The 18,629-nt window shown below is 39.4% G+C and overlaps 1 protein-coding gene across 7 annotated transcripts in view; it reads left to right on the top strand.

Moving 5' to 3' along the window:
- The window catches only part of palm2akap2 (PALM2 and AKAP2 fusion), a 72,463-nt gene that overhangs the window by 26,996 nt on the left and 26,838 nt on the right, over positions 1-18,629 (top strand). For 4 of the 7 annotated variants that reach the window (XM_086096482.1, XM_086096480.1, XM_086096483.1 and 1 more), the window contains 5 exons: positions 3,631-3,745; positions 4,038-4,059; positions 6,052-6,180; positions 8,266-9,069; positions 14,942-15,012. In XM_086096482.1, coding sequence (XP_085952608.1) covers positions 3,631-3,745; positions 4,038-4,059; positions 6,052-6,180; positions 8,266-9,069; positions 14,942-15,012 — 1,141 coding nt within the window. Of the gene's footprint in view, positions 1-3,630; positions 3,746-4,037; positions 4,060-5,878; positions 5,948-6,051; positions 6,181-8,265; positions 9,070-14,941; positions 15,013-18,629 lie in introns of those variants that run through there. The other 3 variants (XM_086096481.1, XM_086096485.1, XM_086096486.1) reach the window with 3 other exon arrangements.

Raw genomic sequence — 18,629 nt, 5'->3', positions numbered from 1 at the left:
ACTGGCTCACAAGAGAAGAGGTACACCCAGAAGGAAAGTTCACATACAGCACACATGAATTACTGTGTAAAAATACTCCCTTTCTTTACCGCGTGGTTAGAGCTTCTTCTTCCTCTATCGCATCAGTCGTTTGGATGGCTTCTGAATCTCCAACGCATGTGGGCATATGCACAAGGTCCACCACCACACATAAAATCAGATATGCACTCTTCCCTGTCCTGTAAGATGTGGAAAGCCGGGGCGTTTCCATGGCAACTAGCCTGCGGTTGGCTGACAAGGCGGGACAGTGACATTGGCACAGTGTTCGCTTTTAGCATTGCCGCTGCCAGATATATACTGTACATACATACCAATTTATAGAAAATCATCAGATTTTAATGGACAATAATGAGCTAATACGTTTTGCGTGTTAATCTCACTTCTTTTTCTACATAAATGAAGCATAAAGGAGACAAATAAGAGAAATGAGTTAACTAGACTATGGAGAGTTCACAATCCCACAATACATTATGTACATAAATGCAGTACAGTATTTCCTTTACTCTCTGGCTTTGCTGCCAGTTGGTCATGTTTCTAGTTTGGTCACTAGAGGGTGCCAGTAGTGTATGTACTGTGTACAATATATGCTGCTTAGCCTTACACATTTGCCACATGCAAGACCATGGAGGGGCCGTTACATTTGATAGGCTGCGAGATGGAGGCATGAAGAAAGTGATCAACACAAATACATTTATTAACTGAGCCACAGAATCAAAGAGGTCAAATCCCAACCATGGCGCCATGGTGGAGACATCATCAGTGGTCCAATAAATTGTTAAGAAAAATATTATTTATCAATTTAAAATCTTGTCTCTGTACAGCCATTTATGCCAGTGATAAATAGTGACTGGCAGGACAATTAAATGCTCTCAAGAAGCAACAATAAACTTGTCGGCAATTTCATTCAAATAAACAAGTTGTGGCTTCCTTCCTGTTCAACACTGTTGTCATTTTGTGAGTAAATACAGACAACTTAATATTGCACTATTTGTACTTTTTGTGGCATTTTTGTTTGGTGTTATGTCATGAAATTTCTTCTATTCGCTATTTGAGGGAATACGGTATCTAACTTGACGGCGAGAAAACCACCTCATTGGACGGAGTCCCCTGCTAACAATCGAGCTTGAGTCTATTTGTTGACTATTTGACAAGTAGACTCGATGACCACCTAATTAGGCATCTTCATAGAAACCCGCCTCCTGCATATACTCTGAATGCAAAATGTTACTCAATGCAAAATTATGTTTTGAGTGAAGTAGTTGTTACCTTAGCTTAAAAAATATTACCTAAAAAAATATTACTCCTTGGGTTAAAAAGAAAACACGATAAAATAGGACTAAGGACAGATGGCTCAAGTGAATAAACTCTTAGAAAAAAAAGTTGGTCATCGTGCTTGTTTGGGGTTCTAAAGTTGGCTCGTTGCTAACTGATGCAGGCTTAAGGGTCCGCTATCCACCATAACTGTGTTTCAGCACCATTGTCTCACTGCAGCGCCACTGTCTACAGAGAAGGAGGCTTTTCATTTTCTTTTAACTGCTCTGGAACACCAAAATGTGATGGCTAAAAATGTCCCCTGAATAGAGTGCCTGTCAGATCAACAATGAATCAAACTGCTTGTGATGCTAAAATGTGGGCGTGACCTCTGTTTATTCTGGAAACCTGTGGCAAGAGCAACAGTTTCTGGTAGTGTGATGAAGCTAAAAGTTTTCACACATAATTATGGCACACACATTCTTTGCATCCCAGAGGAGTGTACTAAAATGTTGCAAGGGCTGGCAGGCTGTGAGGAAGCAACCGTGGTTCTCCTCCCTGGCCGCTTCCTACTATTGTTGTTACATCCATCTCGAGAGTGTTTGAGTGCGTGTCTCTTACACGTCAGCGTCTTAGAATTGAGGACTCTGTGAATGGATGGTTGTGGGATCATTGTGTGGTGTCCAAAATGTAATCCAAAATTCACTCTTTTTTTAATTTTTTTATTTTGGCATAGTACAACTGATAGAGGCGGTAGAATTAACAAGGTCAAGCACAATCTGTTCTAGAATGCCGACTATTTGTTTGTAAATCTTTTTTCTTTTGTGAAATTAATTAGTAAGGTTAGGGTGAAACTGTAGTTTGCATGTCTGCCTCACATCAAAAGGTTCCAGGTTTGAATCTTCACTTGTTTGCGTTTTCTCCACTTGCGTGTATGTAAGGTTATTTGAACACTCTAAAAATTGCCTATTGGTGTGAATGCGAGTATCGAAGTGTTTTTTTTTTTTACTATGTTTTAAAGCATATTTAGGTCAAATTAGGAAATGTACTACTTTAATGTATGTGAAATGACTTCCCCAAAATTAAACTGGAGCTTAAGCTATTACTTACACATTGAAAAAGAGCAAATAGGATTAGTACTGCAGGATGTTTTAAATGGATCATGCAATTGTTGAGCCGTCACGTTGGATTATTTAACAGCTCACTCAGGATAAACTGCTTTTGGCCTGCTTTCGTCAAAGGATTGTATGCAACCAACATCTGATTCAGCATTGGTACTTTGCATCAAATTAGGCTGTCTTTCAGGACAAGTGCTTTAAATGTCAACTTGACACCAAAGCAAACTCTCAAGCATAGCTGCTAAGGTTTGGATTGACCGACAAACATTTTTGCATTCAGGAAAATCAAAGTGTGCAATGGTCACTGACATTCTTCACCTTTCATTTAGCTAAAGCTAACCCGCTATCAACGTATGGAGGGCCAAAACTGCCAAAATTTAAAATAAATAGATGACTAACAGTAAAAATAAAAACGGATATAAAAATATAATTCCAAAATTAAATAAAACAAATTATAAATATAAATGTAAATAAAAACAACTATATCTATATATTATTATTATTAGACTTCCTATTTTGCCTAGCCGCTTGCTCGACCAATGAAAGGCAGTTTGCAACGGCGGAGTCCAACCCAAGACACGCTTAGGACCGCCCCCTCATTTGAATAACATTTCGTCCTGGCAGAGCGTCTGCAGCATGAAATAAATAAATATGAGAGCAGAGCATTTTTATTTATTGATTGATATTTAATTCTATTTATGTATTCATTTTTGTATTTATTTTTAAATGTATTTTTATTTTTTGAATCTTGTTTTTTATTTCTGTATTCATTTTGACTTTTATTTATTTACTTATGGATATTTATTTTTGGGATTTTATTTTTTAATTATATTTTTAAATATCCGTTGTTATTTTCACTTTTAATCATTTATATGTTTATTTAGTTATTTATTTATTAAAAATGTTGGCAGTTTTGGTCCTCCATATCAACATTGTACTTAACTGCATCCTTAAACACCACACCACACCATGAAGCAGTAACAGAAACTCAGAACATGTTGACAATGAACTCAAGTCCAAGCCACTAGTCAATTATGATTATAATTGACATGGTTGACATTGGGATGAAATGTAGAGCCAACTCTTACTATCACACAAATCTGTGTTTCCGATTGTGTTGAGTTGAATTTGGACTGACTGACGTAAGCAGCCGCAGGTTGCGGGTCACAAGCAGCAAACCTCTCCATTATCGACCAAAAGTGTGCTATTTCTGTGTTTGTAGGCTGGAATCCGAAATCAGCGTACTTGAGTGTGAAGAATCTCTGATCTCCGCTAAAGAGCGGGCTTTACGGGAACGCCTCAAAGAGACGGAACGCTCAATAGAAGACCTGCAGAAGGTACACAACATGAACTAACAACAACTAACACAACTGAGCTAATTTGCATAGTAACACATCTGGAGTGATAATTAACTAACCTCTAGGTAGATGATTGTGAGGTGTTTTGTAAATTGTTACATTTGAATCCAATTGTGCACATGAAGTATAATTTAGAGCAAATTATTGAATCGAGGCATGTTCCAACTGTAGTTTTGTGTGTCTTTAGAGGCATGAGTTGCATTGACTTTAGCAAATCAATTTAAGATAAATCACAGGGAGTAATGAGGTTATTGTTTCTTCTCTTTTTCAGAGTCTGATGGCCCATGATGGAGGTATGATCTGTCACACATGCACAAATACAATTGAACCTTTATTCAATGGACTCAGTTTTAACAGATTTCAGAGTTAACGGACAGAAAATAGTGTCGGATTCCCATTTTTTGCCTAGGAAATTTCCTTTCCTATCTTATTCGAGTGAGATGACCCGGAAGTACTTGGAAATTCTACAAATTCTTAGGAAAGGTGCAACCTTTAAGCCAACTTTAGCAAAGGTTGCTCTTGTCCTACTTTTACAAAATGATATTATCAACAATTATTTACAGCAACAATATTTAAAGCAACAGGACATCGACGTAGTTGACAGACTACAGGAATATGCTCGAGTTTCACGCTCAATAAAAAATGTATAATTTTTGTTTGTTTTTAAACACTCATTAAAAAAAACTTGTTTTTGTCACAAGTGGATAGTCAATGAAGCCAAGGAATATACAGTACTTTCAAAGCAAAAAGAAAAATGTGGTTCCACACAAACAGAAATAACATTATAAACACCTTTCCATTATTTATCAGAGAATGGACAATTCCAAAATCAATCTTTCACAATAACAACAATTCGTATCTTTTGTCTTTTTCATTTTATTATTGTTAATATTTTGCAGGTTAAATCTACAAGCTAGAGAGTTACCTTAACAATACTCAGCCGCATGCAATGACGTCAGTTCGGAAAGTCAAATTCATGTGAACCAGTGCTGTGCTTTCCTATGCTAAATGATAATGGTACGTCACTATGGCATGAGATCGAACCCACAACCTCTGAGCCACGCCACCCCTATGTTCAAAAGGAAACACCTTTTCATCTCTCCGTGACCCTTAATAAAGGTTAAACGGTGGCCCAAAGTATAGGCATAATCATCGGCCATGTTGGTAGGGGCGAAATCCCCAACAAAGGCAATCGAAAGCATTGACATTAGCTTAGCGCCGCCTTAGGCATGCAGCTCAAAATTGGCGTGTCATATCTAACTAGCGTTGACGTTGGCGCTCATTATGTACACATCTCTGCTGTATTTATATCGGTACAGTCTTCAAATGTTGTTTTTTTTGGTCAATCCCTTCTTTGTGGCATCCATCCATCATAACTGAGATGAAAAAAAACTTAAGCTTTTGGATATATTGTATGTTTATACTTTTATACATACATTTATATACAATCTAGGCCGTGAAAGAAGTAGAAAACTATTTAGTACTGTATTTTTATGGTGGGAAAAAAAATTTCAATTTGACAGACAATCAGCTTTAATGGGTGATCCCTCCCCCTATTAGTCCATTAAATGGAGGTTCAACTGTACTCATGTCATGCACAAAGTCACCTTTAATGGGATAGTTGTTCTTCCTAAGGGTGTCAGTCACTGTTGTTTCCAAATATGCGTGTGTGTGTTTGGATAATAATCTCGCTGAGGCAGGAGCGATTCGGGCCAGAGAGCGCCCATGAACCTTCAAACACACACTCTGATTGCCACGGACACAGCACACAGACATATATACTTACACTGCACACTAGCACTAAAACACACACACACACACACACACCATGCTCAGCAAGACTATTGACGCTCACACTCACACAACGCCATGACTCTGCAGCCTGCAGTCGCTGGCTTTATCCCCCCGCTATTCTCCAAAAAGCCCTGTAAGCCCCTGCCGCTTTGTTCTTCCCATCACACGCACATGCAAAAACACACAAATACACACACAAAGCAGTCACACACACACACACACACACACACACACACACACATGCTTTTGCTGCGTAAGCACTTGAAACTCTGGGGTGCTACAGTTGCCGTGGACACAGAAATGAGACGAGGACAGTGAGACGGTGTGAGTGAGGAAGTGGACGGTTTACTTCGTCACTTTGTGTTTATTTGTGTATCCAGCGTGTGTGTAAGTGTGTGTGTGTGTCACTTCTCTGCCTCCAACATCACTGACCGTCTTTCGCACTGACCTCCCTCCACCCCTCCCCTCCTCCCCTTTGTGCTCGCGCTCAGTAGAGGCCACCGGCTACACGTCCGTTCCTCTCGCGGAGGGCGCGGACCTCGATCCCGACCAAATCATCCTGGCCACGCAGACCCGGATCAGCGCACCTGCCCCTGGAGAGAAGGCAGCTCCGAGACCCGGTAAGGATGGAGAAGATGACAAGGGTGAGAGGAGGGGAAGGGAGGGGAGGGGAGGGGAGGGGAGGGAGGGGGTTCGGTGAGGGAGGATGAAAAGGGCATCAAGGGTTTGGAACGTGGCCAAGTTGGATTAGAGACATACAGAGCACAAAGACAGACAGGTTAGTATGTAAGTATATGGGCTTATTAAAGGCACACATTAGTATATTGTCGCTGCTATGTGAAAAACACTTATGTCCATTTTTTTTTTTCATTTTTATGTTTTTGGGGTGAAACTGAGTGCAGACATCCCAAAAACCTAGAAAACAAACAAACTTGGACATAAGTGTTTTTTCACATATCGGCTACCATATGCTAAAAAAACTAAACATTGTAATACGTGCTCAGACGGTGAGACAGTTTTTGTCATGCTGAAAACATTAAAATGTTTACTAGTGGTTACCCTTTTTGTTTTTGTTTGTTTGTTTGTAGTATTACATAAAAATCTAACTTTGTGGACGGGTGGAGCATCGGACTTTTCGGTACATAGCATTTTATAGGAGTATATTTGGGCCACTTTTTCTCAAAATTTCTATATAGTAATAATAAATAATACATAGACTTCAATTTGCAAAACTCAAGCATATGCATATGATTATAATATCTGATGCTGACTATTAATTGTCAAAGAAAAATATTAACATTAAATATTTGAATCATCATGAAATATAAATAATACAAATTGGCTAAATGTTATAGATTGCAATCAGACAACAGATTTAAGACAATTTAAAGTGAAACAAATCTATGCTTCCAACAGTTTTGGGAAATCACGCATGCCTAGTGCCCAGCGCTCAAAGCAATGTACATAAAGGGCAGACTTTGATGCGGAATAATTTAGGAGCCCTGACCCCATTCGTACAAACTAGAACATATTGTCTCAAGATTGGTAAGTAACCATTGAACTCATAAATGTTCTCGATAAATGATGCAGTATCTCCATATTTTATTCCTTTCTTCACCATTTGTAGGCGTCCCAGAGCCTTTGTCCTTATAGTGCATTTTGAATCAACCTTACTGATTGATATGAAAAAAAACCATTTGCTTAGACAAGCCCAATGGCATCCAGTACAAAAGCTGTATAATATATTGTGCCTTTCCATCTAATACTTCAGGTTATCTGAAATAGGTACATCGGACGGTCAAAATATAGAAAGCGGGGTACACACGTTTTTATTTTTTTTATTTTTTTTAATGCTTCGTTTTAGTTTGTTTTGTATTAGTTTTACTTTTTTATAAATATGGAATACTGTATTTGTCAAGTGCAAAAAATAAGGTCATTAAGTATTGTGGAAAAAAGTAAGATCACCTACAATTCGGAAAAAACAAACAAACAAACAAAGACAAAAGCTTGACCTTCCCTTTTCTGTACGCGCATAAAGCAATACCGAAATAAACACATTTAAAATTAATCCAGAAATCTTGTATATGACACTAATTGACAAAGACGAAAATTTTCAATAACTGTAGTTCTAGATTTAGTTTGAGTTATTTTGTTAGTTAGATGATACTTTAATAACCTTGCTACATACACACTCTAAAAAGAGAATTGTTGTACCAACTTAAGTTTAAAAAGAGAATTGTTGACCAACTTTAAAAAATTGCTTTTTAATCCAAAGTGAATACATTAAGTTTAATGTTCATTAATTAAGCTTAATTAATATTCACTTTGGATTAACTTAATTCAATCGTGTGTTACCAATTGAAGCAATTTTATTAAATTGGTCAACAATTCAATTTGTAATCTTAAATTGGCTCAACAATTCTCTTTTTAGAGTTATATCACTGAAAGCTAAACATATTAATGCTTCTGGACAGTGTCAATTAAACCAGATTTTTTTTTTTTTACGTTTGTAAAAGTAAAATATTTCATTTTTTTTGTATTGGCTTATATGCAAGTGCACTCTAAAACTGTGATTGACTTTAGATTTTTTCAGTCTACTGTGTGTCCCCATCTTCACGCTTCACTCCTTCCACCTTCTTCACCCTCCTCACTCTTCCTTCACACCCCCACCCCCTTCTGCATTACCCCCCTCCCCCTTCTAACAGCAATGTTTGCCATGGAGATCAACGTGCAGCATGACCCTCAGACCGGCGAGCAGCGCATTATGTCTGCGAACCGCGTGAGCCCCTCCGAAGCGGGCTCGCGCGGCGTCAAGGTCTACGACGATGGCAGGAAAGTCGTCTACGAAGTCACGTCTTCCGGGGGCGTGTCCACGACCTCGGTAGAGAACGGGTGGAGCTCCTCGCAGGTGGACCAGCTAATCCAGAGAGCGGCTAGACCAGGTCAAGTGGGAGATGATAGGAGGGGTCAGGTGCTGGTTACGTCGCCGGAAGCTGCGGACGATCTGTCCCCGCCATCTTGCGCCCCGCCCTCCATCCCGTCGAGCCCGCCTGCCCAGGTCACCCTGCAGAGGGAGACTCGGCTAGGCATGATGCCGCCATCCTCGGCGCCTATCGTGACGCAGCCTGGCCCCTCGGCTCACCCGGGACCAGAGCTTAGCTCCATGCCGCAAGCCAGCGCTGAGCACCCGGTCACCATGGTGTTCCTGGGCTACCAGGACCTGGAAGACACGAGCGAGAGCCGGCGGCTGCTCGGCTTCGACGGCGCCGTCAAGGCCGAGGTGGTGCTGATCGATGAAGACGACGAGAAGTCCCTGAGGGAGAAGACGGTCACCGACCTGTCCATCATCGACGGCACGGCGGCCGACCTCGTGTCGGGCCGGCCGGTCACGTCGGAGGCCGTCAGCACGGAACTGTCGTCCGACGGCCGCGAGCCCGACAGCGCCGCCTCGGCCCCGCCGAACCCCGAAGCCAACAAAGCCCCGCCTCCTGGTCTCACCCCTGCCACAGGTACAGACAAGAGGAAACGCTGCAAGTGCTGCATAGTCATGTGACTGAATCTTCTGCTTCCTTTTTATTATTACCCACAACACCCTTCTTTTTCCCTCTGTCTTTGGATGGTTACTAACTGAAGCCCCTTGTCCTCTGGACTCTTGAGCGGCTGCCACATTCACGCACACGCACACGCACGCACTTACGCCTTCATTCAGCCGTGCATTTCTGCTTTTTTTTTTTTCTTTTTTTTTTTTTTTTATATAATCTTTGACCACCTGACTAATTCAAACTAATCAGCACGAACTGGAATCTGTTATTATGCTGCTACAGTCATGACAGACAAAGAAAGTGGAGAAACAAGCTAGGCTACAATCAGCTATTCTCGCTTAGACAGTTAGCTACCATGTTTCCAAGCACACTACAGAACCACGCAATCACCTTAACGATTAAAATATTTTCTTTACAATATGTTCTATGCATCGCCACTAGTCTAAAAACTATTCTGATTAATATTGTTTGTGGAATACGAGTTGAGCAGCAAAATCCACTCGTTTGTATCCATCTCAGGGGCGGCCATTTTGACACTTGCTGTTAACTGAAAATTACCTCACAGTAGCCCATATAAGGTGTTTTCTCAAGCTGAGCTGTGATTGGCTGTTACTGAAGCTCTGAGCAACTGTGATGTCATTGGCAAAATGGCCACCTGTGTGATGTATAAAAACGGGTGGATTTGACTGCTAATTTCATATTCCTAGTCAGAATATCGTGTTTAGACGAGTGAGGGCGCATACAACAAACTGTATTATTGTAAAGATAATTTTTGGCTTGACTTCCCCTTTAAGTAGATAAAGACCACTTAAAAATAAATACTACATATCACTTTGTTTTTCCTCCTCTCGTGGCCCGTTAATTCCTTTTCACCCAAACAAACACACACACACACAACTTAAAGAAAGAGTTGTGTGGAGGAGGTGTGTGTCTTAGCAGGGAAGGGGGAGGGTCCTTGTTGCCTTGGTTTCTTCATGTGCCTCTATCATTCTTCCACCTGAATAGTCATAACAAAACAACTGAACAATTACATTTTCTATTACACCTTTAGTTTGCTTTTGTCTGAACATTTTTTGTTGTTGTTTTGGAAAACAAATTCCAGATTTTGGGATGCTTCTTTCAATGAAAAAATTTGGGCGAACCACCCACCCTCCGCTCTATCCATCAACTGGAGCTATTCCACCGATGAAGTCATTTCCTCCCATTCAGTCTCTTCTTAACTCAGCAGCCAATAAGAAGCCATGAAACATCTAATAGGAATTGTGCAGCCATTTCTGTCTCAGTGTATCTAATGCCACAAATTAATGAGCACATTGAAGAAAGTGACACAGATTTATATGAATTGCCAACCACCATTATGGTTTATTATCACAGTCACAGAAACACACATGCCATCTTAATTCTAGACTCTAAATTGTCCATAGGTGTGAATGTGAGTTCAGTTTGAACAATTTTGTCAAATGTGAGCTGGCGTAGGCGCCAGTTTGCCACAACTCTAACGAGGGCAAGCAGTATAGAACATTTCTGCATAGCCAACCACCGGTAATGCGAAAGACAATTTTTAATGTAATTCAAGTTGTCCGCCACTGCCAACACTGCCAGCTCTTGCTACGCTCTCCTACCAGGCCCTCTTTTACACGGGTGCTACAATAATGCGGCCTGGGTAACACGATAACATATTTTATATTTATATGCAGTACAGCTCATTATCTTGGTCGGGGGCCAGCAGAGCTTCCAAAGGCAGCAAACATTCACATCCTGTTCAGGGCTAATGAATGAATCTGATATGTGAATGCGAGAGCAATAATGTTGCATTCGATGTCTGCATAGCGCATTTCCTCAGAAATAGTGGCCTAGATGGACCTAATAATACCGTCATGTGTTTGGGTGGACATTCTTGTTCAAAGAGTGCCACGGTATGCTTAGATCATTCCAGAGCAAACATTTTTAACAAAGCTGGAAAAAAAAATGAAAATAATAATTATTTAATTGTGTGGGAGAGAAAAATAAATTCATACAAAATATTTTCCAGTAATAATATTATGGAATTAAATAAATGCACTTCACAACTAAAAATGTAATCCCTGATCAATTCTTTACCATAACGGAGGCCATGAAGTCTGCAATAAAGTAAAGTAATGCCAATGGCCACTATATAAGGAAGTGCGTTACGGACAGTTTTAAGAATCCAAATGAATCTAATCCACAAAATACATGAAGTGGTGCTTGTGTGGCTCAGGTGTGTCACCATATGTACTCTGCCACCTTTTAATAAATCACCCAAGAATAAATACATTTGATCATCATCATCTTAGAATGAAACATCAAATATGATACATAAGAAATTCTACATTTCTTCCCATTTCTCAATGGTCCTGTTATACCTGAATAGTAATTTGCCTTAAAATAACATGCTTTATTTAGTGCGATTGGCCACTGCTGCTGAGTGACCGGCCAATGGCACGCCTTGTCTTGAGGTTTCCTGTGTAGTTAAAGAATGTACATACCTGTAGGCTCTATATCCAAATCACTAATGACTTTATTTTTCACATCTATGCTACACTGTTATAGACATTTTTATATCATGTTCATTCTACTTCTCACATTAATCTGACATTTAAAACACACCCAACTATTGTTCTGTTCCATCACAACCTCATGTGAACTCCTCCTAACAGCTAATTCCTTCTGCAGATGTGTCACGTCGACTCCCAAAGGCATGCGAGGACTTTTTTTTTTTTTTTGCAGAGGCAGGATCCTAACTAACCATCTCAATAGATGTGCATGGTTGCCTATTAACTGCATGCTAAGCAAGTATTTCATTTCGCTCCCACGCTGACCACCAAATGTTTTTAGATGAGATATTCTGGCAGCCATTAGAAAGGCGATTTGGGGGTTGCTGCTTTAGTCATATAAAAGGTTGAAATTCATGCGACTATATGGCAACCAGTCCATGGTGTACCGTATCCCGCTTCTCACCCCAGAATCAGCTGGGATAGGCTCCAGCTCAAACTCGCCCCTAATGAAGACAACGTTGAGATTCATCTGATTGTGCTACCTGGTGATTCAAATCATGTTAGATTAGCGTCAACCCTCTTCACTATCACAGCATATTTGTTTGTCTTCTGTGGAGACTGTGCAAAGAGATTGCACCAACAGTAGGACATACAATAATCATATCCAAAAAATAGCTTGGAGAGCTGAGTTGATGAGCAGTTTGCCTGTCTGGGTTTGCTCGTTGTTGAGCTTCACAGCCCCACTGCCACTCAGTGAAGTACTACTTTAGCTCTCTAGGGGGCGCCCTTTCTTCCCCTCTGCCTGCCCTCATGGTTGTACGCACTGTTCATTAAAAAAAAGGAGCCATTTTCTAGACTATTGTTCACATTTCTCTTTCTCTCTATGGTTCTACAGTCTCACTATCACATCCTCCACACCTCTTTCTCTGACGTTTGTATCCTCTCACAATCTTTGGACAAATAAAGCTGAGTTTCTCCAGTTCAGCCCCTGCTGTCTCTTGCTTGTTGTTCCTTCCATCTGTCTCTCTATTTAACATTCGCAAGGATCACAAGCCCTTCTCACTGCACCCCTATCTCTTCCGATAATATCCACTGCCACTAACCAGTGCACCTTCTGTGGCCAGACACTATAGGAACACGCGAATAGGTCTATTGGGGGCAATGCTCAAATGAAAAGCAATTATGAGAGGAAGGAGCAGTGTGAAGAATAAAATGGGGAACACTATTAGAAAAGGATGTATTGTGTCAACATAGAGCAGGGGTGTCCAAAGTCTTTCCTCTGAGGGCCGCATCCAGAAAAATCGATGGATGTAAGGGCCCCATCCTCCAAGCAATATATTGTTTATGAATGATTAAAAAATAAACAAAATATATATATACAAAAAACAATGATATCGCAGCTTTCTGTTTAGTGGTGATAAGCATATTTTAGGGTGGTCCGCCCCAGTATTATGTTGATGTCCAAAATAAGAACCAAAACAAGCAAAATATGCATTAAATTGACATTTTTAGGGTTATTAATTATTAAGAGAATGATGGAAAACTTTATTATTATTATTATTTTTGCTTATTAGCTATATTTCCCTTAATTCAGATATATTTTGTTACTATTTTTCTAATTAGTAGTCAATTTGTTTGTGTCTTTGCATATCATTAGCATAGCAACTCCCCAACTTTTTTGACAGTTGCACTTTTCAGGCACCACTTTAAAATACTTTTTTTTAAGATTATTATTAAATAGTGACGCGGGGTTGTAAGCCACTAAAAAATGGAAATGGAGCTGCAAATGTAATTTAATTGGCAGTCATATATATTAATCTAAAAGTGCAATATGTTATTTCTGAAGTGTAGGTTACTCCATCATAATAGCAGGTATTACTACGATAATGTTTCGGCTTTCCGATTAGGTCAACACTTCTCAGTATGACTAAAAGCACCATAATAAACATGTTAAATTAACATCTCTTGATAATGTCAAACCTTTTTTTTTTTTTTTTTTTTTTACATCCTTGTTTTAACAGCAGTATTTATTTATATATTGAACCTCTCCATAGATGTGTGCCTAATGTTGTGGCCTGTGATTATGCACCAGATTTATACATTTAAGTTCAGTTTGTGTTAAAACGTTGCACAAATAAGGTTTAGTTGGTCAATATTACATTAAAATGCAGTGTCCCTATATCATTTTTATGTACAATAAGAAACTACAGTATACAAATTTGAACCCATTTCATAAATTTCAATACACCACAATTCTCTGTCGTGGGAGCGGGACTGAATATTTAGCCAGCAGTTTATTCTGTACACACACAAAAGAGGGCCAGAAACCTCTTACGAGGTTTTTGTAATCTGTATGAAACGTGAGAAGGCAGGTAAGTAATGCGGAAAAGAAAATAGGAGAGAGAGAGCTACTGCATTAACATGAGGAGGAAGCAAAATTGAATATTCTTTATCTATTACGTACTCCAATTTATCAATATTTCAGGTTAAATAGAAATGCGGTATATAGCGGAGTGAGGCTCTGGCACAAACATGACACACACACACATTACAGAAGACATAATAGCAGGCTATGATAACTGATCATATTAGAGACACCATGACAACCAGATCGAGGCCACACATACATTCCATCTCTGGCTGTGTGATAATAAACACAATAATACAAATCTCTTGGGATAACGTAACATAAAGCATGTGGCTGTCTGCTTATTGTTACAGCATCTCACAATATTGCTCATGTTTAAGGCATGCAGGTGTAAAGAAAAAATAATAATAATAATGAAAAGCACAATCTAATTGTGTTCTCGAGTCCACGTCTGTTTTAATGGAAGGGCATGAAAGAAAAAAGATGTTAGGGAATTAGGATTGTTAGAATTGAGTCATTTTCAAATATTACTTCTGGAACTGAATAAACATTCACAAATTGAATTCTTATTCAGAATTGGTTTACATTCTGAATAAGAATCAAGGAAGCACAGTTCCTCTCTGTAGAAGATACTCCAACCTTGACAATACTATACCAAAACTTCTAAGTACCACAATATTGGATTTTGGAATGTTTACATTAATGTATATATATATATATATATAACGTAAATATTGTCTTTGTATTTGTTCAATAGATTAGTTAATGTCACCATATTTGTATAAACGGATCCATGGAAGGCCGGCAGCTAATATAACTACATTTATCTGCATTTTTTGTTTTTTGAAAGTCTAAGCTTTCTTACAATGGGGCAACTGAAGAGATAATTACAACAACAAAAAAGTGTATATATTGTACAGTATATACATTGTTTTTTTTGTTATTTTAATCATAGGTTATGGGGTTATCGGGACAACAAATGGACATCAGGTCGAAATGCCGAGCAGATATCCTCACACTGCCATGGTGAGTGTATACGTTCATTTGCATGTAATTATGAAATACTTTGCTCATTTAGCTGCAGTATTTAACTTGTTAAGCGCTGACTTAAAACACTTTAGGGCTGTACAGTATCTGCTTAATGTCAGGGTAGAAAATATGCTCAATTATTCAGTCACTAATTATCTACTGATTGTGCATGTATGTTTTTCCGAGTAATGGCGTAGACTAGTTTAAAGTTAGATAAACAAGGCTGTAAGACCTTCAAGTTATGTGGCTTAAAGCAGGTATTGAATTCTCTACAGACTTACAAAAAACTCTGGTTGCTTTTACTGGTTCTTTTGCTTTTGGTGCTGTCTGCTCAGATGTTTCTCGGTTATGTCACATGTTTGTCCTTCTGCTTGTTGCTAAGCAGAATTCGTAGGGCTAGATGAAATAGGCAAGATAGAGTACTGTAACCTAAATCTGACAAATAAGTCATAAGTAAAAATAAATAAATAAATACAAATCGAAATAAATCCGTCTTTAATTGTAAACGTGACTGTTTCCATAAGAATACGGTAGGCTATATAATTCTTGACATATGAGAGGCGTGATGATGTGTCTCATATCTGCCCCCCCCCCACACACACACACACTATATCAACCCATATTCGTTGTATCTTGATATTGTCGTTATCATCTGCAAAATGTCACAATAACATTACATCTGAAGTTACACCGCCATTCCCACCCCAAGAACAAATCAGCTGTCAGTCAGCGTTCCTGTGCAGCTTGCCATTGTCAAAAAAAAAAAATCAAAGGAGGCCTATTATACATTTCAAACATTTTCCATGTGTCGTAATAAGATATCCAACATTCCTCTGTCAATCTACACAATAGATTTAAAAAAAATGGCAACATCCTTGGGGGAGGTTGTCTGATGCAAATTATTTCACCCCCACCCCATATGGGTTGGCCACTGCCGAGGACCGCTTTTGTTGCCATAATGAACATGTGGCAGCTAATGCGTTACAACGAAGCAAGGGCTGCTCAATATTTCCAACTTAGTAGCTTTGTTGCTACATTTAACAACTTTACCAACCCGAGTGACTATTTTTCAAAAGATTGCTACTTTTTGTGGTGTTATTGGAAAACTCGGAAACTCCAACCAAAGCAGATGTTCACCCATCTCCGAAAATACCCGTGCCTAATTTAACCATATTCCACACCATTGTGCAATTGCCCATGAATCAAAGTTAACGCGTTGTCTAATTAATTAATCACAAAAATTATCGCATTAATCATGTATTAATGCAGATTAATTTTGACCGCAGATGACAGCGGAATGCTACGTTTAAGGTAGCACAGGTTGTGTTTGAGCAATAAGCATAACTACATGCATTAAAGTAAAGCATTTAACAAATGTTTGTGTATGACATTCAGAATATTTGTTCATGTCAAACTATTGGGGTCATTTTCCCCCATTTTAAATTATGCAAGTAATTAACTGATTAGAAAAAGAGAAGGTGAATACAAAATTTTGAAGACGTCCTCATAACATTAAATGTTGAAAAATGAACACATAACAAGTGCTCTTTAAATTTGGAGGGCAAAAAATGCTGATAAAAATAAAATTTTAATTAAGCGATTAATCGTGATTAATCAAAATTCTACGATATGATTATATCGTAGAATTTTAATCGTTTGACAGCTCTACTAGTAACACAAGCGTTTTCTGGTTGTTTAATATCACACATGATGGGTGGGCAGGCACTTTAGGGACCCAACGACAGGGTGCTCTTAGTTTATGACCTATGTTAGTTTCAAGGTTAACTACTTTGCCCAGCAGAAATCATTGTACAGCATAAGAACAGTAGAATACAATTAAAAAGTATATTTTCCATCATAGTGCTTATAAATCATTTTTGATACGCCGCAAGCAAGAAAATATTTAGTGACCCTTTCCTCCACCGCGCATATTAATTGTTTACTAGATTAATTTATGATTAGTAGTATTTGTCAGGTCACGTGCACCACCCCTCACTTTTTCAACAATCGCACCAAACAGGGTTGCTGGTCGTGAAAAGAAAAAAGTACTGTAGGAAAGGCATTTAAAGTAAAGTAACACTTGGAAGCAGATGGTCCCACTGACCAGGTGACTCGCTATGCCACAGTCCAGAATTCGTTGTGCAACGGAACAAATGAAACGAAGTTCGTCTAAATAGGCAACCTGATCCGCACGGGGTCGGCCCCCATTGTGCTGGCCTGCCGCTGGCGCTCTGATTGTCTCTGGAAGGGCTCCGAACACACTCCCGCCAACTGCATTATTCAGCACGCGTGCCGAGAGAGAGAGAGAGAGAGAGAGAGAAATAGAGGGAGGAGTGGGGGCAGCGGAGGGAGGGTGAGCAAGGCAGGAGAAGAGCACAACAGAGAACAGCCCGATGCTCAAAACTGGCGCGTGTCACTGGCCGTTAGTGCTGGACGGGGGAGCACAACATCCTGGACTGAAGGAGTAAACTTAAGACTTTTTCTACCACGTTGTACAACGTAAGCGAAACAAAACAAGAAAAAGGAGGAAGAAGAAGAAGAAGAAGTGTCCGGCCAGTAAAAGGTAAGCGTTACGTCTGTGTCGCTGAATCCCGGTCATTGTTTTCCTCTTACATTTGTCCTCCACTCTGACTCTTTACTATACTGTGGTGCGACTGCTTCAAAAATAAACGCGTGAACAGTGTAAGACTATGAACAGAAAATAACGTGTGTCATACAGAAGCTTACAATGACATTGATTGGCTTTTAAGTGTGAAGGACACTGCACACTGCAGCCCATGAGAGCAGTTGGGAGGTCAATGGACAAGAACCCTTACTGCAGTCTTTTCCTCAGTTTTTGTGCTCGAGCCGAAGATTAAAATGTGAAAAATGTTCTCTCTTTTTGGGGGGTGTTAGAGTGCAGCTCAGCAAACATAATCTGTCAAATTTTCATTTTTGTTAACCAGTTGACAATTAAATGAATGAATACATGACAGATTCTCCCCCTCCACATCACTTTAGCCTACATTCGGAATGACCTTAACCCACTTTTCATCAACTCGCACTAGACACAATTAAGAGACTAGTCATATCATGACTGCATGTGACAGGGTCTCTTTTGTGTAGTTCACAGCATGTTTTTTTTTTATGTGTTTTTTGATTAGGGACGTTTCCAATCTGGCATATTACCATCATATCAGCTTTGTTTGCGCTTTAAAGTATTCTACATCCAATACTTATTTAGTATCATGGTTGTAGTTTTCAGTGCCTCCCAGTTCTGTGATTCTGGGTTCAAGTATCGGCTTTGGCTTTCCTGTGGGGAGTTTGCGCGTTCTCCCCATGCCTGCATGGATTTTCTACGGGTTCTCTGTGTTCCTCCCACATCCCCAAAATACTCATGGTAGGTTAATTGAACACTTTAAAATGGAAGTCAACCGTAAACATTTCTTGACAATAATATGTTATATGTGACCTCACTAGTCTAAACATGACATTCTGATTAATATTACATTTGTGGAATATGAGTTAAGCAGCAAAATCCAGCCATTTTTATTCATCTCAGGGGGCGGCCATCTTGCCTCCTGATGTCGACTGAATGACATCAATGTTGCTCAGGGCTCAGGCAACGACCAATC

The sequence above is a fragment of the Leptonotus elevatus genome, chromosome 15 (assembly GCF_054856555.1).
Source record: "Leptonotus elevatus isolate MCC_2025b chromosome 15, RoL_Lele_1.0, whole genome shotgun sequence".
Lineage (NCBI taxonomy): Eukaryota > Metazoa > Chordata > Actinopteri > Syngnathiformes > Syngnathidae > Leptonotus > Leptonotus elevatus.
This window is presented reverse-complemented; position numbering and strand designations above follow the sequence as displayed.